The sequence below is a fragment of the Cyprinodon tularosa genome, unplaced genomic scaffold (genome assembly GCF_016077235.1).
Source record: "Cyprinodon tularosa strain WSP-4 unplaced genomic scaffold, ASM1607723v1 ctg384, whole genome shotgun sequence".
NCBI classification, from domain to species: Eukaryota; Metazoa; Chordata; class Actinopteri; order Cyprinodontiformes; family Cyprinodontidae; genus Cyprinodon; species Cyprinodon tularosa.
This window is the reverse complement of record NW_024039101.1, coordinates 528,483-555,049: the sequence shown is the minus strand read 5'-3', so window position 1 is coordinate 555,049 and position 26,567 is coordinate 528,483. Positions and strand designations below refer to the sequence as shown.

Genomic DNA, 26,567 nt, shown 5'->3' with positions numbered 1-26,567 from the left:
ATTTAATCTCAGAATTCTGACTTTAATCTCAGAATTCTGACAATAAAAAAAGTCAGAATTCTGAGAAAAAAGTCAGAATTCTGAGAAAAAAATTCAGAATTCTGAGATTAGTCAGAATTCTGAGAAAAAAGTCAGAATTCTGAGTTTAAAGTCAGAATTCTGAGAAAAAAGTCAGAATTCTGAGATTAAAGTCAGAATTCTGAGAAAAAAGTCAGAATTCTGAGAAAAAAGTCAGAATTCTGAGATTAAAGTCAGAATTCTGACTTTTTTCCGTACTAAACTGAATTTTTTTAAAAAAAAATCAGTTAACTTTTTTTTTTTTTCAGTGACCCTAATCCTCTTCCGTAGATACATGATGTTAAAATCTGTTTCTTTTTAAGTCCCTCCCATATTTCTAGAAGTATGGTTTCTTAAAGGGGAATTTCATATTTTTTTTTTTTTTTTTTTACATTGGGACCTTAATTTTACGTTTTTACATCATGTTCTACTCACCCATACGAGTTTTTTGTCATTTGGAGCCGTTCTGAAGACATTCCTTTAGGTTATATCCAAGTAACGTCTTACTATGGACAATGAGTTGAAGGCACAAACTAAACTGTTCATAATTTATTCTTTATATGGTACGCCAGCATTCAGAACATGTAGGCAAATCACTGCCCCCCAGACATCCGCGGTTATATTTTTTATATTTATATCTTTTATCTGTATGACGTCATCCACATGCCGGATTGGAGTTTTGTTTTTTCAAAAAAAAAAACTGTATTTAACCAATGTACATTAAACCAGGTGGCTACGCTCTACTCCTTCTATTCATTCGGCTAGCTAATCTGAATCATTCAGTTCCATTTGGAGAGCAAGATCATCTGTGGTAGACATCTTTCAAGCATGTGAGTAAAACTAGCAGCAGTTCATCGGACAGGATGAATGGATGGTAGCCGGCGTGCATGGATGACGTCATATACACTCCGCTTTGTTTTAAAAATTTGAAATATAAAAAATATAACCCTGGATGTCTGGGGGACAGTGATTCACCTACTTGTTCTGAATGCTGGCGTACCATAAAGAATAAATTATAAACAGTTTAGTTTGTGCCTTCAAGTCATTGCCCAGGAAGACGTTACTTGGAACCCAACGGAATATCTTCAGAACCAGGGGCGGAGCTAGATGGGGGGACAGGGGTGGCCATGGCCACCTTTAGGCAATCACTGGCCACCCCTGTGGCCACCCGTACCATTTCCCTCTAACACAGATAGTGTCAAAACATTTTAATTTTTCAATATTAACAATTACTTGATAACAAAAACACTGTGGTTAATTCTGCATATCAATATACTAACATTAAAGATGATAAATACAGAATTTATGTTCTTTTCAGAACTAGATTTTGGGTTTTATGGGTTAAAGAAAAAATGATGTGTCTCTGCAAGTCATCTAGGAGTCTTCAGTGAAATCCTAGATAAATTTTAAAACAATTTTAATAAAAACGTATTAAATGAGTAATTTATTTAGATATTAGTATTTGTAAATATCAATTTAATGCAGAATAATGACTGATAAAAGTTGGTAAATAATGACAATGGAAAAGATGTTCACCCAAAACTCAAACCTGAAAGCATTTTATCCACTATACCTTTTATGTAGAAAGAACAAATATTCGAATATATTCCACTATTTGTCAGCAAAGGCTGCGGGAAAGTATAGTTTGTCTTTATTTAGAAAATATGGAAGTTTTGCTTGTTAATTTTCCTGTTGGAACAGTACAGATTGACCGTGAGGTTTTGGTGCCTATCCGCTTTCGGCCACCCCTCAGCGTTCATTGGTTATTGCATGGCCACCCTTATTAAAATTTTCTGGCTACGCCTCTGTAGAACGGCTCCAAATGACACAAAACTCATATGGGTGAGTAGAACATGATGAAATATCGTAAAATCAAGGGACAAATGTAAAAAAAAAAACGGCTTTCCCCTTTATACTTAAAAAGCCTATCTGCTACACGCCAGCTTCTTATGAATATTTCTCAGATTTCCAGGCCAGATGTAATGTGGGTTTCCTAATTCCCCAAGCAGCTCCAGTTTGTCAATAAGCTCCCATGAGGTCTGTGCACGCCCCACCTCTCCTGCGTGACGCGCAGGACTTGAGTGTATAAAACTCATTTGCGCCTTTATGCATCAGAGCCAAAAGAAGTGAGCACTAACATCCTAATAGGACAGAGGGAGGCGATCAGAGGGAACTGGGAAGCATTGAACGGATCTCACTCTTTTTAGTGATTAAACTTGAAGAGATTTTAGCTTAGTTATAGACTGAAACCTTCCGAGGACTCCTGCTATTTGGGTATTATTCCGCGCGACACATGCGAACTTCCATTTAAACAGAAACCTGATTTTTACGAACACAATGGCACATTTACATCTGAGATGCCTTTTGGCCCTGGTTTTAGTGCACGTGGTGAGTTGGTTTATATTGCTTTAACTTGTTAACGCCCTTCCGATGTATTTACGCACCTTTTTCATGATGCTTCTTTACGCGGCTGCAGGTTTGGTCCTCTGGTGTTTTCGAGTTGAAGATCCACTCTTTCCACACGGCGCAGCGCATTTGCAGAAGACACAGAGACTGTCACATCTTCTTCAGAATCTGCCTCAAGCACCCGGAGGATGTGATCTCAGCGGAGCCACCTTGCACATTTGGCACCGGCCACACGAACGTCATCCGCGCGGACCACACGTCTATCTCCAGCAGCGCTCCTATCAGGGTTCCTTTCCACTTCAAATGGCCGGTAAGTCCAACCATCACGCCTATCAATTTCGTCCTTTCTACCCAGGCATAAACTATCCAAGACCCGCAATACTCTTCTGAAAACACTTAAATTAACAGATAGCAACAGTTCTCAGATTTTACACATTATTACATTTTATTGAATATTTGGCTAACAGCATGAGATCCTAGATGGCCGCTGGTAGGTCATGGTGCCTGACCAAACCCTGATAGACCTGTTGGTGGGTATATTTAATGTAGATATAATATTTCATTACCAACATCTGAGCAGAAAATTGCTTTTAATTTCTTGCTGCCAAAGAGCTGTAAAACCTTCCTCTAGTAGGATGACTTGATACATCCTGCCTGATTTAATTGGTCGCCATAGGAGCAGGTGCATCAAATATCATACTGCTCTGAATGATAATGTGCAACCCCATCATTAGCGGAATATAAATGAAAGGTCTCTTCATGTGTTTCAGGGAACGTTTTCATTGATAATTGAAGCCTGGAATGCAGAATCTCCCACAGAGTACACTGGTAGGTTGTTCCCAAAAAACACAAGAAATAAATTAAGGTTTGAGTTTTTGGTCTTTACTTCTATACAGCATAACCACTTTCTTCTCTCCTTCTTAGATAACCAGAACAACCTTGTGAGCCGTTTGGCAACCAGGAGGAGGCTTGCCATCGGAGAGGACTGGTCCCAGGACGTCCACTTCGGCGAGCAGAGTGAGCTGCGCTACTCCTACCACGTCTACTGCGACGAGTACTACTTTGGGGACGGCTGTGCAGACTACTGCAGGCCTAGGGACGACACGCTGGGCCACTACACCTGCGATGAGGAGGGCAACCGCATCTGCCTGGAGGGATGGAAAGGGAACTACTGCTCTGAGCGTGAGTGGAGTTCACAAATGAGAATTTTATGAGGCCCTAAGCAAATTTAGGGGACCAAATTTTTTTCCATGGGATTTACTAAAGAACAGCTCTAGATATAAATGAACCCAAGCTTGTGAAGCAGACTCCAAAGGGACAGAGAAATTGTCGAATTATTGTAATCAAACTATAATAATTTGCATCTACACTTTTAAAACTAAAACATCTTCTCTTCTAAACACTAAACCCTGTTACATTTTGTAGAACTTGAAACTGTACTTTTGAAGCTCATTTGAAAGTTCAGCCTTTATTTTACCTATTCTACCCAAAAGCTCTGTGATCCATGCTTTGTGTGATAAAGCTGCTGCATGTGTTTCTCTACTGGCCCCTGGCAGCAACTCAGGACATAACTTGGGCTGGCTCTGACCCCGGGAGGAACATGGTGGTAGATGTTCAGTTATATTTTTACTCCCCAAAAAGTCCATATGAGCCAACAGCCTTTATGACTCTCTCTCAAAATGACTTTAAACCTGCTTACAGTTCTCATGTTGTCCAAAAATATTGAAAACCGGAAAAACCTACTTTCTGTGTCAAAATTTGTTGAAGAAAGAGCTATTGCTGGAAAAACTGGCCAGAGCTTTTAGAGCTGTAAGGTTTTATCTGAGTGATGTGTTTTTTCTTTTCCATTCATTGGACATCTGTGATGTCCCATCTGCCTTTTGTTCTCTTACTATAAGAGAAAGTGTTGTGGGCCCTTTAATGCACACTTTTCAGGGTGTTCTGAGTAGGAATGTGTGTGTGTGGGGCTGTGAGTGTGTGTGGGGTGTGTTTATGTGATACAGTGTGTGTAATGGAAATGAAAGAAAGCCTCATTCTTGGGCTGTGTGCCTGCCAGCTGCTTGGATTAATACTTAACCAACAGCGACGTCTGAGACGAGGCTGGGCTCAGACACGGGTGGGGGGACTGTGTGTTTGAGAAGGTGTGTCCATTGTAATCACTACTCCTCCCCTCCCTTTCTTTTCTAGCCATCTGCTCGGCGGACTGCAGTGAGAAGCATGGCTACTGTGAGGCCCCAGGGGGCTGTACATGCCGCATGGGCTGGCAGGGCCCCTCCTGCAATGAATGTGTGCAATACCCAGGTTGTCTCCATGGGACATGCAGCCAGCCATGGCAGTGTAACTGTCAGGAAGGCTGGGGGGGGCTCTTTTGCGACCAGGACCTCAATTACTGCACCAACCACAAGCCATGTGCAAATGGGGCAACCTGCACCAACACAGGTCAAGGCAGCTACACCTGCACATGTAGGCCCGGCTTCGGAGGAACCAACTGTGAGCTGGAGACCAATGAGTGTGACAGCAACCCCTGCAAGAATGGAGGCAGCTGCAATGTAAGTATTGACCCTAATCCAACTAAGTTTGGGTAGGTCTACCGGTTGACTTTGTCCAGCGGATATCTATTAATCTTTTACTGGATTGACTACAAAATATATCAAGTAAGTAAGGTTTTATATCTGTGATCTGTCTCCAGGACCTGGAGAACGACTACTCCTGCACTTGCCCACAGGGATTCTATGGAAAGAACTGTGAGATCATTGCCATGACCTGTGCAGATGGTCCCTGTTTTAATGGCGGAACCTGCATGGAGACGATGACTGGGGGCTACACGTGCCGCTGCCCTCCCAGTTACACCGGCTCCAACTGTGAAAAGAAGCTGGATCGCTGCAGCAACAGGCCCTGTTTGAATGGTGAGTTCTGACAGAAGTCTTATCTCTGGTGACATCTTGTGGCTGAAGTTTAAACAAACAAGCTCTGTTCTATTAGGATTTATCAAGTCAAGAGTTTGAAGACTGCACCATTTCCTGAACTTTGAATTTCTTCCGTTTTCAGGTGGTGACTGCCTGGACCTTGGCCAGAGTATCCTGTGCCGTTGCCAGCTTGGTTTCACAGGGGCCAATTGCCAGATCAACATCGACGACTGTGCCTTGAATCCCTGCCAAAATGCTGGAACATGCCAGGATGGTCTGAATGACTACACTTGTTCCTGTACCTTGGGATTCACTGGGAAGAACTGCAGCGTGCGTTCAGATGCCTGCGGGGCCCGTCCCTGCCAAAACGGTGGCACCTGCTTCACCCACTTTACAGGGCCCGTCTGTCAGTGTCCTAAGGGCTTCATGGGTCCGAGCTGTGAGTTCACACTTCAACCTAGTTTCAAGCCAGCTTTGCGGCAGACCTCCCAGGCCTCCTCGACTACCACCGTCACCATATCCTGCCTCCTGGCAGTCCTGGTGCTGGTTCTAGTTGCGAGCATCCTTTTCCTGCGGCGAAGAAGAAGGAGGATGGAGGGAAGGAAGCATCTAAGAGACATTGCAGTTTACAATGACTTGGAGACGGTCAACAACCTGGGAGGCAGTGAGAGGGATGCTTTCCTCAGTCCAAATGGCCTCTTCAAGATCAGCAACAGCACTGCTCGCCTCAGCCTCTGCCCCGATGGCCGACCGGGATACAGGCACAACCCAGTGGAGAGCAGCCTAGCCAGAGTGGAGCATCAGGACTTCGTATGGATGGACGAGGCCATGCTTAGCTCTACAGCAGGACTGAGATGAAGCAGAACAAAACACACATTTTGATACAGGAAAAAAAAAAACATTTTAGCACTTGTTGCCTTTATCTTTGTCAAAAGAAGAGCAAAGCAGTAACAGATAGAGATGTCAGTGTAAACATTTCAGGTCTGACATGAAGGACATGAAGTTATAAGGATATTTGAAAACTTTTATGGGCCTGTGCTCTTCAATGTTAAGACCCAAAGAGACAAATAATGTGACCTTTTGATGATAGGACCTACAACACAAACCAAATGCAGGATGAAGAATTATATTTTCAGTACATTCACTTTCTTTTGTTAAAAAATTTTTTTTTTTTGCATTTCAATCTTCCTTTGACAATTTTTTCCTTGTTGTGTGAACCATCATTTTTTATTCTTTATATTATTTATTTATTTGGAAGCTTCACCTTGATTATCACAGATGTAGAGATATATTTATATGATGCTAAGCGCAGACTGTGACATTTGATGTTGTATCTGGATATATGAAATATCCCAAAGATAAAAGTGCAGATATAAGGAGCCATTTCTTCTGATGATATCTACAGTATGATGTTTTAGTGGTGGTTTTACACTCATGTGCCATTTTATGTTCATGCCAAAGTTTGTGTTCTTTTACATGTTTTCATTCATGTTATTTAAGTTAATCTTTTGTGTGTTTGGGAATAAAACGTGTGATGAAGCTGTCCTGTCCTTGGCTACCTGCACCATGAGATTACAGGGGTTATAATCTGATGAGTAAACAGAGTCTAGGTAAAATTTTGGAAATTAAATATTTGTTCTAATGATTAATTCATGCAGCTGGTATTTTCTTCATAGAATCCTCCTTTAAAAATCTGAAAACTCTCCTCTGACCGACGGTGATGTCATAGTTTTCTTCTTTTTATTTTTAGAGGTGATCTAGAGCTTTCAGAGTTTTGCACACATGATCTAAAGGTTCTGCCTGATACGACTTGTCGGGATTTGTGTTTGGTTATCTTCAGTGTCAGCTTCTGAAGCCAGATTTTGTTCTGAGTTTAATTTAGGTTTGTCTAGGAGTGTCTGTATTTACAACAAATACATGTGTGCAGGGGGTAAAAATGGATGAAATAGGCTAAGCTAGTTAGTATCTCTCCAGGAAAGTTTTGAAAATAATTACAAGAACTCCAAGACTCAGTGTGGAAAAAAAGCAGAAAAAAGTATGTTTTCAAGATGATTAAGAGTGGAACCGCGCTAAGAATACCAAATTAATTTTGAGGTCCACTGAGGTAGGAGCTAAAATTGCTTGTTGTGTTTCGATGTGGCTGCAGAGTTGATTGATCCGTCACTAAGCATCATCAAAACTGATGGTGCTTTTTTTTTTTTTTTTACAGCATACAACATGAATATTCACCTTTAATATATGAAAACATTGAACTGTTTACTTTTGACATTTGAATTGAGAAAGCTTCCTGGAGAAGTGGCGAAACTTCTTCAAATCTTGGAAACCAAGTCCAGTGGATATTTTTTTTAATTTTTACGGACTGACTATAACCTGGATGACTGGGAACCTTCATCAGCATATTGCACTCCATTTTGGGAAAGACACCCTCGGAATAACGCGTGAATATGAGAAATTGCTTAGGAAACTTGCAGATTATAGGAACCATCTATGGTTCAATTTAAGATGTAGACAGCAAGCTCTCATTCCCAACAGTCTAAGACTGAAGTCTACTATCAAAGGGCACAGGGCAGAAGAGATTCTTAGGAATGCGCACAAAAAGCTGCTTATAGACAGACTCACTTCACAATTGAAGCTCTCTCACACAAAATAGATCGGACAAGGCAGAAGCTATCCAAACTTGCCATGTTTGTCAATAAAGTCAAGCTTTCACAACATCAAAAAGCAAACGAAAGACAAAAAGCCAAATTCAAAAGATTACAACAGAAAGCAGCATTTAAACAAGAGAGCAACATGACTCAGGAGGAAAACATCAACATCAAGGTCGAAGACAAGTGGGTCAAAAACCTATCTAGCAGACCACTGACAAAACCAGAGATGGATGTACTGAGTAAAGGCCTGAATTTTGCCATTTCTCCACAAGAAGCACCCATTGTGGAACTGATCACTGCCACTGAATCGGCCATCAGGAACAACAACCTGGCTGAAACGGAGGCAGAGCAACTCAGACTGAAGGTAACAGCTACCCTGTCCAGCACCAAACCACCTCCTTCCAACCTCACACCCCAGGAAATGAAAGCCATAACATCCCTGAGCCAGTACCAAAGCATCACCATATTACCAGCAGACAAAGGAAGATGAACCATAGTCCTCAACACCTCAGACTACCAGGACAAAATTATCACTCTACTGAACGACACTAATACGTATGAATCCTTGAAAAGAGATCCAACCAGCGGCTGCAAAAAGAAAATAATAGACTAACTCAAACAACTTGAAAAAGACAAGGTAATTAACAGCACCGTCTATTTCAGATTATATCCAGGGGAGGAAATTCCATGCTTATATGGACTCCCAAAAATTCACAAAGAAGGGGCACCACTCAGGCCCATTGTCAGCAGCATTAACTCAGTAACATATAACATTGCTAAACAGCTTGCTAATATCTTAGCTCCCTTGGTGGGGAACACACCACATCACATAGAAAACTCCAAAGACTTTGCCAACAAAGTCAAACATTTAAGGATGACACCAGGAGAAACCCTGGTATCGTTTGATGTTACTTCACTTTTTGCATTTATACCTATAACAGAGGCAGTGGAAACAGTCAGGACACGTCTTGAACAAGATAGTGATTTAAACAACAGGACTAATTTCACTCCGGACAAGATCTGCACACCACTGGGCCTTTGTCTTTCCACAACCTATTTCAAATTCAGAGGTAATTTTTACAGACAGAAGCATGGTTGCGCAATGGGATCTCCCGTGTCACCAATTGCAGCCAATCTTTACATGGAAGAAATGGAAAAGAGAGCTTTAGACACTTTCAATGGAACACCACCAAGCCACTGGTTTAGATACGTGGATGACACTTTCGTCAAAATCCAGCTAGAGAAAGTGGAAGCTTTCACAAAACACATCAACTCTGTTGACCATAACATCAAATTCACCAGAGAGGATGCCAAGGACAACAAACTACCCTTTCTGGACTGTCTGGTAAGCATGGAAGGAGATGGAAGCCTAAACATTGAAGTGTATAGGAAACCTACTCACATAGACCAGTATCTTCTTTTTGACTCACACCACCCCCTGGAACACAAACTCTCAGTCATCAGAACCTTACAACGCCGGGCAGAACATGTCCCTACTAAAACAGAAGGGAAGGAAAAAGAACAGAAACACATCAAAGATGCTCTCCAAAACTGTGGATATCCAAACTGGGCTTTTATCAAATCAGCAAGTAAATCCAAACGACACGCAACAGAAGACAGCGATGGGAAAATTAAACGCAAAAACATCACATATGTTATGTGTTGCTGGAGTGTCTGAAAAGCTCAAGATTTTCTCCAAACACAAGATACCAGTACATTTCAAGCCAAACCAAACCTATAGCGGCTTCAATGCACCAAGGAAGTAGGTGTATAAGTGCCCACTCACCTTTAGGCCGCTGAGAGTTCGGGTCGGGTCCTCCTTTCTTGCCCTATTTGTGGTGCGCTTAAATGTTTATATTGTTACAGATACGCTGGAGTCCAGGATGCTTTTGTTTGTTTATTGTCACCAGCATGAGTTAATGACAGCGCAGCAGGGATGATTGTGGCAAACAAAGTCAGATCCATTAATTAATATAGGAAACGAATGAATACTGAAACAAAATAATATGAAATGTAGTGAAATGAAGCGGTCAAACAACATTACGGCAGCCCCACCGTTCCTCTTCTCATCAGTGAGACAGGTGAGTGCGCACTTATACACCTACTTCCTTTTCTGCACACCCACCTCCCTTTGAGTCTCCACCTCCAAGACACATCATACACCACATAACCATTTATGTCTCCTACAAACCCCTTAAACAGAGGCTAGTGCATCCTAAAGATAAAACCCCCAGACCGAATATGAGCGGAGTGGTATATGCTGTTCAGTGCAGCGAGGAATGCTCTGATCTTTATATTGGAGAAACCAAACAACCTCTCCACAGATGCATGGCCCAACACAAAAGAGCGGCCTCCTCTGGACAAGACTCCGCAGTACATCTACACCTTGTGGACAAAGAACATTCTTTTGAGGACCAGAATGTTCACATTCTAGATAAAGAAAATAGGTTGTTTGAGAGGGGCGTGAAGGAAGCCATCTATGTTAAGAGAGAAAAACCAACTTTAAACAGAGGTGGTGGACTCAGATTCCAGCTTTCAAAAACATACAATTCAATCATAGACATGATCCCTTCCAGATATAAAAAAAAAAAACCCACCCCATCACAGAGGAACGAGGGACCTACCCGCTCCAGCCGTTGAACAACACCTCCTTAACAACTGACTCTTAACAATCATAGACAGGTTTCAGATATTACAGGCTAACAATGGAACCAAACGACCCATTCATCGGTTACCATTTGCATGTTTCCAAGCGATACAAGGCTTTGTCTATATAAGACTCAAACTCACTGCGGATCCAGACATTTGAATTCAGAAAGCTTCCTGGAGAGGTGGCGAAACGTCTTCAAATCTTGGAAACCAAGTCCAGTGGATATTTTTTGAATTTTTACGGAATGACTATGACCTGGAAGACTGAGAACCTTCATCAGCACATTGAACTGTTTACCTTTTTTTGTTTCATTCCTTAGTTCTGTGGGAACACATAACTAAGAAATGAGTATTTATTTTTATAAAATATTTGCTCTAAAATATTTATTATGAAACATATTTAATAATCAAATTGTTTTTATTAGTTTTTCATATTAAACCAACAAACACCCCGTCCAGGGCATACAAAACAAAACAAAACAAAAAGACTCCATAATTACATCACAACGACATCACAAAAAAAAAACTATCAACAAGACAATTACTACACCCGCACATACAACCCATGTTCCAGATGTCCATGGATTGAAAACCAAAAACATAAGTATGAATAACAATCATAATGATAATAATTCCGCCAAAAAAAAAAAACAAAAAAAAAACTGCTGATTATGCTGAAGCAAATTGAACCTCGGATTCAAAATAGGAAATCAATGGTTGCCAAATCTTGAAATATCTCTTAATGGTACCCTGTGACGTAAATGGAAGATGTTCTAGCTTTAGGTGTGCCATTACCTCCTCTATCCATCATTTATGAGTTGGTGGAACTGCCTTTACCTAATTAAATAAAATCAATCTCCTGGCCAACAGTGAAGAAAATGCTATTGCCTTCCTTTGAGCTGTCGTTCATTCTATCCCCCCCGGTGCCACACCAAAAATGGCTACCTGAGGGGCCGGTTCAATATCTTTCCTGTAGACAGATGAGAAAGTTTTAAAGATTTCAATCCAGAATTCTTTGAGTTTGGGGCAGGACCAAAGCATATGGTATGTGTTGGTTGGCACCTGTTTACATCTAGGGCAAGTCAGTTCGGCTCCCTGAAACATTCTCGTCAGTTTGTCTCTGGTGAAATTAAGTCTATGTAGCACTTTAAATTGTGTTAATCCATGTCTAACACACACTGATGAAGAATGTATGTATTCTACAGCCCACCTCTATTCGTTATTTGAAATGTTTAGCTCTAGTTCTTCTTCCCATTTTCTGTTTATATAGTCAAGGGATGGGGAAGTCATCCTTTGAATATTAATGTAGAGCAGGGGTGTCAAAGTGGTTCCAGAAAGGGCCGTGTGGCTGCAGGTTTTCTTTCCAACCTAGCAATAACACACCAGACTCCAGTCATCTCATCAAGTTATCATGTTCAGATTGGACTCACTTGATTAGAACACTGGAGTCTGGTGTGCTATTACTGGGCTGGAAAGAAAACCTGCAGCCACACGGCCCTTTCTGGAACCACTTTGACACCTGTGATGTAGAGCATAGAAATTGTCCCCTTAATAGTCGGATTCATATCTAATAGTTCATCTATCCACTCACTCTGCAATGATTCCAAAGATGAGGAGAATGTCTTTTTCACAAAGTCTCGAATCTGAAAGTATCTGAAATAGTTGGTTTTTAAGGGGATTCCATATTCTTTTTCCAACTGAGCCGCAGACATAAGTACTCCATCCTTAAACAGATTTTTGACAGATTTCACCCCAGCTCTATGCCATTCTTTAAATGCTGTTCCCCCTAAAGCTGGAGAGAATAGGTGATTACTATAAACAGGAGCAGACAGGAGGGCATTTCTGTTTCTAAAATGGGGTCTGAATTGGACCTAGATTTTAATAGAATTTCTTACCACAGGGTTATTTATATAAAAGTGCTTACTTAAGGGCAGAGGTGCACACATCAGGGAATGCAGGGATATTGGGCTAGACGCATACCTTTCCATATGCACCCATATTGGAGTTTTCTCTTCATCTAACTGTGAGACCCAAAACAACAATTTATGTAAATTAGCTGCCCAGTAGTAATGCATATAATTTGGTAGAGCTAGGCCCCCCTCCTCTCTCTGTCTCTCCAAAAACTGTCTTCTAATCCGGGGGACTGTTTTTTTTTTTTCATATAAAGCTGGATGTACATTTATTTAATTCTTTAAAAAAAGATTTCGGAATAAAAATTGGTATTGTCTGAAATAAAAACAGGAATCTTGGCATTATGATCATCTTTACAGAATTTATCTTACCTGCTAATGAAATTGGGAGGGTGGACCATCTTTCCATATCTGATTTAGCCTTATCTGCTGTTACTATAAATTTTACTATCTTTATATTTGCTTGTTACCGTAACACCTAGATATTGAAATTTGTCTTTCTTTGTTGTAAAAGGATAGGCCTGGAATGATAATTTCCTCGCCTGTTCATTAATTGGAAACAAAATGCTTTTGTCTAGATTAATTTTATAACCCGAAGCCCCCCAAAGTCTTCAACAATACCGAGAGCCACCGGAATGCTTGTGGCAGGATTTGACAGAAAAAGAAGCAGATCGTCAGCGTACAGCGAGAGTTTATGTTTTTTTTTATCCCTCTGTGTATTCCGCCGAGCTCAGCAGCATTTCTTAGCTTTATTGCAAGGAGCTCGATTGTCAAATCAAAGAGCAGGGGCGACAAAGGACACCCTTGTCTTGTTCCTCGAAACAGAGGGAATGGGTCAGATATTATATTATTCGTACTTACCATAGCTTGAGGATTTGCGTATAGTAATTTAATCCATGCGCAAAATTTTGGACTGAATCCAAATCTCTCCAGGATCGTAAATAAATAAGGATACTCTATTCTGTCAAAAGCTTTATGGGCATCCAAGGATATTACAATTTCGGGATCGATGTTACCTTCCCCAGTGTATATCACATTGAGAGTCGACGGATATTACTAGAAAGTTGTCTACAAGCAACAAATCCTGTCTGGTCAGGATGTATTATCTTACCTATAACAGGCTCAATCCTCGCTGCTAGTACTTTAGTCAATATCTTATAATCACATCCTAGTAGACTCACTGGGCAATATGATTCACGTTTAAGTGGATCTTTATTTTTCTTAAGAATGACTGAGATCATAGCCTGTGACATTGTTTGGGGTAAGGTTTTTTTTTCAAGGACTTCCTGATATACTCGTACGAGCAGGGGTATCAATTTACAGGCAAATGTTTTATAAAATTCACTCGGGAACCCATCCGGGCCTGGTGCCTTGCCTGTCTTCATGTTATTAATCACTTTCTCTATCTCTATTGCAGTCAGGGTCCCTCTAATCTCTCTTTATCTATCGTTTCTAGGGTTGGCATTTCCATATTTTTTTAAATCTTTTTTATTTTCTCCTTATCATTTATTTCAGAGGTATAAAGATCCTTATAAAAAAGACTTAAATTGGTTGTTGATACCTTTCTGATCTATAATCTTATTCCCCAGGTTTGTTGGGATCTGGAGGTCTGTCCACCTTTCTCCAGCAGAGGGCGCCCTAGGTCTCCTGGAGCTGAAGCTGACTACCACACCTGCGGCTCGTTTGCTCATCAGGAGACCAGCATTTAAGCAGTGGCAGAGCTACACTCCAGTGCCAGAGTGTTAAGCCAGTTACGGAAGAACCTGACTGAACCCTGGAACTCTGGAAGAGTTTCTCAGCTGAAACCAGCTGTCTGATCTCAGAAGAACCTTGGAAAGTCAAACTGTCTAAACCTGCCTGCCCGCTCTCAAGAAGAGAACTGGAAAGTAACTCTGATCTGAACACTGCAAAGTCTGAAGTCAAGCCCTGCCTCTGCCTAGCCCTCTGCCTACCTTCTGCCTCTGGACCCTCCTGGTTCCCTCCCTCTGCCGCTCAGCCTAAATCACTGAACAGGTACAGACCTGCATTACTCAACAAGCAACAGTATTTGGATCTCAGCTAACCGAACTGTCCCTCTCTGCAGAGAACCCAGTTGTGACCAGTCCTGGATCTGTTTCCCAAGAATCAGTTCTTTACTATCATTGTGTTTCAATAAACTGTTGTACTTTTCCCTCTGAGTCCGTGTGTTCTGCATGTGGGTTAGAAACCTTGGTCCCAACATGACAAGGTTATCCTCTATCTCCACTATCATACCAGCAGCTGCTGACTGTTTTAGCTGGTGGCTGAGGACATATTTAATATATTTAACATATTAAATATAGATCTCCAAAAAATATATTTTAACACATTTCCCCAAGTTACAGTTGTGGTATGATCAAAAGAAGATTGTTTATTTGTACTGTGAGTTTGGTTGCACTGCAATGTGTAATAAAGTAGTTATTGGTTACTTCATTAGTTATTTATTGATTAAAATTTCACCAAAAATAGACTTTTCTCCAAAAACACATAATTTTAGTATCACCAAGAGGAAGTGATTTGTTTGTACTGTGAGTCTGTTACCCTGGACAGGTCTCCAGTCCATCACAGGCAACACAGAGACAAACAGGACAAACAATCATTCACTCACACCTAAGGAGAATTTAGAGAAGCCAATAAACATGTTTTTTGGACTGGGAAGCAGGAGAGTACCCGGAGAGAACCATTGCATGCTCAGGGAGAACCTGCAAACTCTATGCAGAAAGATCCCAGACCAGGATTCGAACCCGGAACCTTCTTGCTGTAAGGCAGGAGTGCTAGTCTTTATTGATTTGCTCAATATTTATATTTATTGAAACATTAGTAAATTGCTATCATTTATTTCTGTAACTAGTTTTTTTTATATTTATAATTCATTTTATGATTGCCTGTCTAAAGAGGGAGAAGGGAGAACAGAGCAAGGTGTGTGAAAAGTGAAAGGTCAGAAAAAAACACGTAACAAAACAAACAGAGTAGCGAAAGTTAAAGTGGCAAATAAAAACATTTCATTAACTTGACTATTTTTCATATATCAGGGAGGTAATTTTTGGCACACAAAAGAGAAAACTCATTTCATGAAAACTGATTCAAAGATTTTCATGAAATTAGTTGTTTTAAAAGCTTTAATTTGTTAGAATATTGTTCTGCTGCTTTTTGCTTTGCTTGTCAGGGTTTTGGCTCACGTCTCAGATACCATGAATTAGTGAATGATGGAGTCAGTCTTTAGCAAAACGCACTGAACAAGTTTTTAAAATATGTGTAGAAAACAGTGAAATCTTCTCTGGCCAGATGTGCTCAGCACCCCGAAACATCTGGTCCTTGAATCGCCCCTGCCTGCAGCTCTGTGATGAAAGTAGGAGGGAACTGAGACATGAAACCGGCAAACCAACTGGCGGAGGGGCTGACCTGGAACCGCATCAATAACTATCCCAACCCCCACATAAACAGCTGCTGTCGCCTCCCAGCGCTCGGCTGCAGTCAAACTTCAGGTGAGGAAAAAATCAGAGCAGAAGTCATCAGGACAGCAGGATGGCCACCGAGCGCAGCGGGACGCCGCTAGAAGACAGCGATCAGCTGCTCCCATCAGAGCCGGAGCTGGGAGGTCACATCCCGAAGAGGCATGCCCGGGTCACCGTGAAGTACAACAGGAAGGAGCTGCAGCGGCGGCTGGACGTGGAGAAGTGGATCGATGAGAGTTTGGACCGGCTGTACCGGGGTCAGGTGGGTCCACAGCTGCTCCTCCTCAGCAGTTATTGGAGAGAGCTGTCATTAAAAGGGTCCCAGTGATCTTTGGGGTGTTGGGGTGGGGGGTCATCTCCTTACAAGGCATTCTTTCCACAATAAGCCGGGTTCCTCTCATAGATCGGCTCTTCCTGTCCTTAAATGGACATGATGGGACATAAAGGCTGACGGGGAGTAAGCATCAGGGAAAATGTGTTTTTGAATCCATCTTACCAGTTTGCTTTGTGAAATCAGACTGGATGGTTTTCAGAAGTCGGATTCCAGTGATAAGAAAAAACAGGACACACTGGAGTCCTTATCATCACAGCTGAAACATTTCCTGCCAGCAAGCAGTGCCTCAGATAAAACCAAGACTTAAAGGATAAGTCATATTCAGAAAATAGAAATAAAAAGGAAATTATAACATCCTGTTCAATAAATGATCAATGTTTTTAATTAAGAGTAATTATAATTTGAATGTGCTTTACTGGAGGGGTCCATGTTTGTGAAGAGCACTACTGCCACCTACTGGTTTGTGACGTCACGGTGCGGTATCGGCTGTTGATCAAGTCCCAGTGCTGTATCTGGTGTTTGTCACAACGCCCTATTATCCAAATCATCTTGAAAACATTCTTTTTCCAAATGTTGGCTACATATTACGTGATTTTTCTCTGGCATGAAGTTCGGTGGCAAATCCTCCTCTTCAAGTTGGCGATCCAACGACAAACCCGTCCATGGAGGATCAGGAATAGTAAAGGTGGAATAACTCTTTTTTTTTCACTTTTACCGGATGTATTCCAACATCCAACTGCCATGCACATGGGCATTGTCAGTTTCACTATAGCTCTGGTGAATTTCAATGGTGAAGTCCTCTGGAAATCTTCAATAATTGTTGTTGATTGCAGAAGTGTCTAGTAGTTCCCATTAATTTTGCTTGTAAAGCGGGGAGAATGGCTCTAGGCTTACCGCACCGTGACGTCACTGCTGGAAGATGACAGGAGGGAGGCGTTACTATATTTGGGCAAAAATGGCCGCTCCCAGCCTCAGTGATCGCAACGAAAAATATTGTTTTTATTTATTTACTGATTAATGCTAAATTAATTAAATAACAGTGAACATGTTAGTTTTAGGTATAAATGATTATCCATTCATTATTCTTTGCTGACCGGACTTTTCCTTTAAGAATATGTCCCCACAGAGGACAGAACTAGAAGAGACATGGCGTCCTCCAGGACTCCAGTCCTGTTTGTGCCTAGATCCAGTCACACAAACTAGGAGCTCAGACGACTGGTGTGGATGGCTGGTTTCTCCACACAAACAGTACAATGGCTGATTGTTTAAAGATAAGCAGGCTGTGTTACAGTGTGAAACACCCTCCAGATGTCTGCAGTTTGTGACTTTTCTCAGTGGGGTGAGGAAAGGTCAAAGTTTCTGTTACTCTGCAGGAAGACATCTTATTTCATCAGCCAAAATATTCTGACCTCTTTTCTTTCATAAAAGATCCAGAAACTGGTCAAGAGCACACAAAAAAAAATGCACAACACTTGAACACTACCAGTCCTCCCAGGGACTGATCTTTTATTTGAATGTTTCCAATTGGTTGCAGAGCTTCTGGTGCTGAATGAATGTTTATTATGACCCACAGAAATCAGAAGGTCATGGTATTTTTCTGTATCTCATTTCTACATTTAGTTATTTTTTACAGTGACTGACATTTTTCTTCTCCTGTTTATTTTGCTTTGTTGACTTAAGGAGAGCGACATGCCAGAGGAGGTGAACATTGACGACCTGATCGACCTGCAGACTGATGACGAGCGAGTCCACAAGCTGAAGGTAACTTGTCCACAGGTCTGTGTTTGTATGTATGTTTCATGCTGAACCAGTGGCGTCAGTAGATCCAAGAAGGTGTTACTCTATTAGCATCATAGGTGTGTAAATCTGTCTGAGTCTATAATGTGTTTTTTCTGTTTTAACAGGAACTTCTCCATAACTGCAGTAACAACACAGAGGTAGGATTAGAAATTTTTTTGGTTCTGATCATTCTCTCCCAGCCCAACATTTCTCATCCTGCTGCTTCCTAAACAGTGGCTTGCTGTTCTCCCTTCCCTCAGTTTGAACACAGAAACAACAATTCTTTCTGGAGTCAAACATTGTTCTTTCACTGGTCCAGTTGTAGGCCCGGTTCCTGGATAGTGTCCAGAGAAAAGCTGCAGCTTCAACTGAGAGCAGCTTTATTTTATCATGTCTATAAACAAACCAAAGGGCTATAATTCCTTCCGTCGCTTCTGTTGATAGAAATAGTTTCATGTCCTGAGAAAGATGGACAAAAGGTGACTTCTCTCCAGAAAGAAATCCTGTTTGGTCCAAAAATCAGTTTTCAAAGCTACAGTTTAATGATCCGATTCTGCTGAAAGTGCGAACTCTGGATAGAGCAAACAGAATAACTGACTAATGACAGAGGTGTCAAGTAACAAAGTACAAATACTTTGTTACTTTACTTAAGTAGACACTTTGGCTATCTATACTTTACTAGAGTAATTATCTATTAGACAACTATTTACTTTCATTCCTGACATTTTTTGTTATTATCTCTACCTTCTACTCCTTACGTTTTAAAAATAGATATGCTCCTTTTGTTTCATTTAAGTTCATTTTTGTTATGGCTTGTTGCTATTAAAAAAATTAGAACCATCACAATAATTTGTTCCATCCAGACAATTAATTTCTTTTTGCTGCTCCAACTTTTCTTTCACCACAGACTAAAATAAATGTTTTTTCAAGATGATGCAAATTTAAATTTGGCACTGCAATTAGGTTTAAAACTAAGAAAATTAAATATAAGGAAGTTATCATCCAGAATTGTAGAAAATTTTTCCTTAAATAAAGCTTTTGTCCTTAACATGCATTATTTTTTCTTTTAAACTTTAAGTAGTTTTAAAAATGTTACCTGTAGACTTTTACTTGAGTAAAGAGCTTAAGTTGATACGCTAACTTCTACAATAGTTTTCTTAAGTGGGATTTATACTTCTACTTGAGTAATAAACATGACACCTCTGTCCTGTTTGTTCTCTACATCACCTTTTGACACCTCTGAGTAATGATTCTAATTCTGGTCTGATGTTAAACGGTCGGTGCGTTTTGTATTCTGCTTCTTACAGGCTAAGTAAACCAGTAAATGTGCTTGTTGGGACAGCGTAATGTGGGCTGTCCATTGTTTATAATGACTGGGCTGCTTTTTTCCTGCTCCGTTTTGATTGTTGCTACAACAGAACACATGTGGGTCATTTATTTCTCTGAAGGTGGTTATACATCCTATCTGTTGCCCTGACATACTACAGTACCAGAAAACAATTCAATTCAGTTTATTTATATAGCACCAATTCACAACACATGTCATCTGAAGGCACATTACAGTTCACAGATCATACAGTCAAACTGATTAAAAGTTTTTTCTCTAAGGAAAACGAGTTGATTGCATCGACTCATTGACTCGAAGACAATCCCTCACACTAAGCACGCTTGTAGTGACAGTGGAGAGGAAAAACTCCCTTTTAACAGGAACAAAACCTCCAGCAGAACCAGGCTCAGTGTGAGCGGCCATCAGCTAAAGTCGACCAGGGTTCAAGGAGACAGTTGAACTAACGGTCCTGTTTTAGTCTTGCTCTGTGAGTCTTTTGATGCTAAGAGACAAACTGTCAGCTCATTCACTGCTTTCAACTCTCGTATAGGCACAGCATTGAGTGTGGAACTTGTGTACGCCGACTTTCATTAATACTTTTTCTTACTGTGGCTACCTAACAAGTTTATCTTTCCAACTTACTCACCAACATTTAAATACACACTCATTCAAATACACAATTGCAGGAATTTGGTTAAATGTGGGTGGAGCTTCAGAAGAGCTGTTTTGTTTGTCACCATGGTTTTATAATGGTGTGTTTCAGGTGTTTGTTAGCTGTGCCCTTTTATTGTGGATTCTATGTTTTATAAATGAGAGCCCAGACCTGTACTTCTGTCATGTTCTTCAGTGCACTTCTGTAGCTCCTCCAGAGTGACCATGGGCCTCCCACTTATATGTTCAATTCAAGCTACATGCCATTGGTCATTCACATATAACACATTGAAATTCTATAAATAAATTAAAAACAGATGCAATAAAATATTAAATATGTTTTATTTCTGTGACACCTGCTCTGGTTCCTGTTTCTTTCTCAGACCTTCATCAAGGAACTGGTGGAAAAACTCGTGGGAGTTCATAAGCAGAATGAGCTGCAGAGCGAAGGCATTGAACATCCAATCATCTGCCACAGTGTCCACCGCCATGAGCCCTACCACTTCCATAACGCACAGCCCCACATCCACCACACGCAACGCCACAACCAGAGTCTCTGATGAGCCCATCCAGGTTCAGCTCGCAGACAAACAGATGTTGGACCAGGCGGTTCTGGGATTAATATTGATTCAAATATACTGACCCAGTTCCAATGTATGACTCTGCTGCTGAGTCAGGCTTACTGAGTAGAAAGGCATTAAAACAGAACCACCCAGCCTAAGATAGAAGGGAAACAGAACCAAACTAAGCTAAGTAATCCAACTAAGCAGTAACCCAATATCTTTAATGATTAAAAAGTAAGACTAATTCATTTAGCAATTATGACTTATGTGTTATCTTTTGTATTAATGTTCATTCTGTCTCTGACACTAATGGACTCATATATTCCCCATTGAATGCCCTAAAAAATAGCAGAATCTGTACTTCTTAAAGGAACTAAGTGGTTACCTGAGGAAACTCACCCTTTGATCTTTAAGCCCCATTTACACTACCCTTTTAAAACTGTGCCGAGATCGGTCCAAGCACAGTAACCAAGCTACCTGTTGAGTGTAAATGGCAATGGCAATGTAAAAAAAAAACTGAACCAGACTGTGCCAGATACAACTGAACCTCACTACACTAGTTCTAGTTCAACAGTCAGGCTTGGCGCGGCTCAGTTCTGGCTCAGTTCTCTGATAACAAAAAGCGTATGAGCAGAATGCGTCATCTCCTATTTACAATCAGCTTACAGTAGTTGGCGGTAACGCACATTGGTAAGTTGCTTGCCACCTGCCACAAAACAGAACTGTAAACAACAATCGAAATCTTCTCAACACTACATTTTGTAAAATAGCTTCAAAAGAGTGTGGTGCAACTTGGGATTACAACAAGACTGAAGCTATTATTTTAATTTGGGCAAACAGCGCTATACAGGGAATGTTGGACAGAGCAAAAGTCACAAAGTTTTCCTACTAGAGAGCAGTAGTACTGTAGATTGACACTAGGAGGCGAGGAACCGTGCTAGCTTGATGTGTAAACATTCGTAAGGAACCAAGCTCAGCATACTTAACTGTTCAGAGCTCGGTCCGTACTCAGCACAGCTCAGTTTTCAGATGGTAGTGTAAATAGGGCTATTGACTTCCTATATTAGATCTAAAAGCTCCCATTATTTTCCAACCTCATGGACCAATTGTTCTTGTTGCTGCTTGTCACCAAGTGATAACTTTAATCAGTAAATTAGAAGGGAAAGTATTTGCAGGTGGAAGAGCAGAGAGTCTGGATTCCTGTTGGATGGTCTGACTGCTTGCTGCTGTTTAGACCACAGACTTAGTCTACCATAACGTTTCTGATGGACTAGACTGAATGTCTCAGCCCACTGCTTCTCAGCCACCCATGACCCAACAACTTGTTCTCCACTGTTCCTTCATCGGACCTTGTAGACACATGGTCCACTGGAGACCAGAAGAACCCCACCTGAACTGCTGCTTTGGAGGCTTGCTGAAAAAATGGCTACTTCCGGCCCATCAACAGATATCCTTAGATGTAAACAACTTCTATTGTCATTTTATATACAGAGTATATAGAGTGTCTACAAAACAAAATTTCGTACAGATTTCCAGACAGTAAATGAACATTCCTACTCCTAACATCATCCTGTTGCTGATGTTATGTCTGTTGGGTGTTTAACATTAGATGAAATTTGTTCAGGATGGCTGATTGATGATGAGCTGTGGTCAAAAACATCTAATTAGATCAATCCATGGATATGGATAGGACATTTTTCAAATTGTTACAAATATTTTTAACTGCTCCTGAACTCTAGCCTTTAATAAATATATTATATAACTTTTTCACTTTTGTTTGAGTTTTTAGTTTTAATCTCCTTAATAGCTGTAGGAAGAATATCCTCTGTTTCCAGGTAAATGATCAGAAATGTATTTAGAGTAGAGGCTGTGCACACTCTGATATATCTGTCTCTTCACATGTTTTTATTTGTTTTGATGTGAGGAGAGGTTCTGCTATCAGCAGCATTAATATGTCCTTGATCAGATTACACTGGAAAAAAAGGGTTTAAAAAAAGTTAAATTTTTTTTAGATAAGTGTTTTTGCACCTATTGATCCCCCCCCCCTCCCCCTTTTAAAACATAGATTATCTTCTTTAGTTGGCAAATAGTCTGAATTGTCTGCTCATGTAAAAAGCATAATTCCTTTCAAGAAGAATCCACTTATTTATATTTCAGTTTTTGTAGTGTGGGTATCCAGCTCATGTTTCCCTGGAGAAAAACTGACATAAACCAGATCTCCTTTTGAGCATGATGTTTTCTCCCTGCTTTGTGGTAAAACAAACAAGCAGAAGCTTGTCTGATTAGAAGTCATCTTCCAGCTGCCCAACGATGCCCGGACAGGCAGAGGAGGCTTTCCTGTAGTAATCTCAGAAAGACAAACATCCTAAAAACTTCTCACATTTGCTGCTTTACAGTTTATACTCCCTTACAGATTTTTTCCCTCTCTGCTTTTTTTTTCTTCCTGAAAATCAAGAAGAGTTTAATATCAGAATAAGATAACCTAAATAAATCCAAAAAATTTTTTTATTTACACTGCAAAAATTTAAATGCCGTAATTAAGTTTTTCTTACAGTTATTTCATATATTGGAATTGAGGTAAGTACGGCACTGGAACAAGACCGTTTTATAATTAAAATAAGAAAAAAACAATTGCATTGTATTTTTTTAAGTGTATATTTATAGTGTATAAATAGTGTATAATTATAAGAGTGATAATACTCATACCATTGGCAAATCATCTTATTTACCTTTTCAAATTAAGGCTAAATACGCTTAATTTAAGAAATTTGCACTTATTTGTAGAGTGTTTTTGCAGTGTACTGAGAGAAAAACTATTTAATGCAACAAATTTTAGTTGGCCTTTTTCTTAACTGGAGTCCTGCTCCTGTATAATGTGGTTCTGGGTTCTTTTATGTTGTTTTGCCAACTTGTGAATACAGGTTTTCACTGTGGCTTACCAAACTTTTTAAAGCCCTAAATATGGCAGATTTTTTGCATGGAAAATTGGAACAGCTCTCTGCATTTATTACCATTGCTTGGTTTCATAACATTGTTACCTTGTGGATGATCAGAAACATTTAAGAACATTGCTGTTTATTAATCAATAACTGCAGAGAACTGCTAGAAACCATTAAAATAACTTTTTTCTTGTTGCAAGGCCTATGAGAAGCAGCTAAAGACTGAGACAAAACAGCTTAAATAATTCAGTTACATTTCCTTCAAAAAGCGTTATTTATTAGATTAGATTAGATTAAACTTCATTGTCATTACACATGTACAGTTATAAGGCAACGGAATGCGGTTTAGGTCTAACCAGAAGTACAATAGCAGCAAGTGCAGGATAAATAATGGTTCCATAAATACAGGACATGGGCTTCTACTGAATAAATATAGGGATGAATACTATTATAAACAGAATTTTACTAATATAATATAATATATAGATAACTAGTGTTATGAAAGAAATTTACAGCTGGATATGGACCGAATATAATATACAGGTGGATATTACTATAAAAAGGGTTTTTACAGTTATGTACAATAGCATAATATACTATTATGCTATTGTGTTATTGTGCATAAAAAAAAAAAAAAAAAACTAAGGATTACAACACACAATAACCGATTTTCATGCTATTATTTTTTTTCCCATTTTCCCCCTACATCATCTCTGCTTCTTGGAGAATTTCAAGAGTTGACAAATCCCACTTCCTGACATGAAATAAAAATGACTAAAGATCATAATCCCTCCAACTGTTACCCCAACCTAAGTTAATCTCTTGAATAAGATCAGATTTCTTTCTTTATGATCTCTTTTAATTATCCTCTACCTAATTTTAAGTAATTCTCACCGTTTTTGGATACCTAAATGGAAAAGGAAATAACTAAGGAACTGTACGGCCAAATTACAGGTGTAATACATAATTTTAAAGCTAACACCTTATAGTTTCTAAAAACATAAAGGAAAACTGTGAGTAAAACACAGCTTAAACTGCATCAGTTCAACAGTGACTCAATGTTTTTTTTCTTTCTTTATTGAAGAGCAGTAAAAATGCTTGAAAATAAGCCTTTGTCGTTTTATTATATTTATTCTTCATCATGTAAACCAGAACTGCACAGCATTTCAGCCATCTAGGTATAACACTTCCAGAGCTATGAAACTTTTAACTTCTGGTGTCACCAGCGTCTCCAGACCTCTCCAAATGTGCCACATCATTCCAAATCTGCTTATTGCTTTTACACAGTAATTTTACCCCATTAATCTCACTGAAGCATTTTGATGGCCATACATTTTTTTATGCATATATCTTTCTTCTTTTTTTCATTTTGATCTGATGATTGACTGGTGAGTATCTTTCATTGTTATGAAAGCTTATAATAGCTTAATAAAAAGCTTGTTGTAAACCTTATTTAATTGGCTACAAAGCCAAATGTGGCATGTGGTCTTAACCAGTATCAGCAGGACTCTATGAGGCATTATATCACACTGCTTGGTGTGTCTCCCTCCAGCCGTCTGAAAGGGGTTGAAGAAGCCTACGCACCAGAACCACCAGGTACCGGAACAGCTTCTTTCCCACAGCTTTCACACTCAGGAGCGCCTCCTGACACAATTATAAGGACTGTATCCCCCCCATACAATAATAACATATTGATTGTCCCAAGGGCATAGGTTTGATTTCAACTTTGGTAGGGACACTATTGGTCTGATGTCATTTGTCCTAGGCAAAAATATGCATGCTCCATTTGTTATGCTTGAAGTGAAAATCAGGGTATATTTCATTTAAAAAGAAAAGCAGTATTTCTTGTTACATTTATACACATTTTTTAAGCACACACACTAGATGCTGTTTGTCAATGTTTGAAGCATCACTGAATGAATGTGGAATTAGGACTATTTTCCGCTTTGAAAAGGTTTACATTTGAAATTACCAGCAACTAAAACAGTAGGTAAATCTGTGCATCTTTAACCAAATATAGTGTAAATGTGTCTGTTATATGTGGATTTATCCTATTTTTCTTTTGAAGATATAGAATTCTGCAGGGGTAAACTTGTCTTATAAATGTTCTATTTGTATCATTAAAATATGCAAAATAATAGATTCAAAGGACGTCAAATTTATCTACATTCAATTCAATTCAGTTTATTTATATAGCGCCAATTCACAACACAAGTCATCTCAAGGCACTTTACAGTTCAACCAGATCATACAGTCAAATTGAGTCAAAGTTTTCTATCTAGGAAAACCAGTGGATTGCATTGACTCAAATACAAACCCTCACACTAAGCATACTTGTAGCGACAGAAGAGACGGAAAAGCTACCTTTTAACTAGGGGTGTAAATCACACCCATCATAGCAATTCGATTTAGTATCGATTTCCTGACCCAACGATTCGATTATTTTTGATACTCAAGAATACAGCGCGATATGATTCGATTAATTGGTTCTTTTTTTTAACACCTTACAGGCTAGGCAATGTTTCAAATTTAAATAAATCAATCAAAGCTGTAATATCATTATGCATTTTTTTGAGAAACAACAGCAAATAACAGAAGTAGAAAAGTTGCACTCCACCTATTCCTATTAAAACCTCATTAACTGAAAAATAATAATGCCCCTGCGTTATAGATTCTGAAAGGCCTTGCATTAGAAAATACTGCACAAAATCAGTGCAATGAGTGCAATTCAATACCTCGGCTCCAGACGTCCCCACCCCCTCCACAGACGCCCCAGCTGATCAGGGCTAAACCGACATTTAAAGAGGTCCGTGTGTGGTCTGAGGGTGCCATGGAGACTCTCCAAGACTGTTTTGAATGCTCTGACTGGAACATCTTCAAGGCTGCAGCAACATATGGCAACTTATTAAATATTGATGAGTATGC

General features: G+C 39.8%; 2 protein-coding genes across 2 annotated transcripts; both read left to right on the top strand.

Annotated features, from left to right (window-relative positions):
* The first annotated feature begins 2,158 nt into the window (after positions 1-2,158).
* Positions 2,159-6,908, top strand: dlb (deltaB). The gene is made up of 7 exons (XM_038297174.1): positions 2,159-2,445; positions 2,534-2,773; positions 3,234-3,291; positions 3,388-3,645; positions 4,651-5,012; positions 5,153-5,369; positions 5,512-6,908. Exons 1-7 carry the CDS (start codon positions 2,395-2,397, stop codon positions 6,225-6,227), a joined length of 1,902 nt encoding a protein of 633 aa, XP_038153102.1. The 5' UTR covers positions 2,159-2,394; the 3' UTR covers positions 6,228-6,908.
* A 9,069-nt stretch (positions 6,909-15,977) lies between these two features.
* ppp1r14aa (protein phosphatase 1, regulatory (inhibitor) subunit 14Aa) lies at positions 15,978-22,473 on the top strand. Its single transcript, XM_038297181.1, has 4 exons — positions 15,978-16,311; positions 18,064-18,144; positions 18,288-18,320; positions 20,524-22,473. Exons 1-4 carry the CDS (start codon positions 16,120-16,122, stop codon positions 20,698-20,700), a joined length of 483 nt encoding a protein of 160 aa, XP_038153109.1. The 5' UTR covers positions 15,978-16,119; the 3' UTR covers positions 20,701-22,473.
* The last annotated feature ends 4,094 nt before the right edge of the window (positions 22,474-26,567 follow it).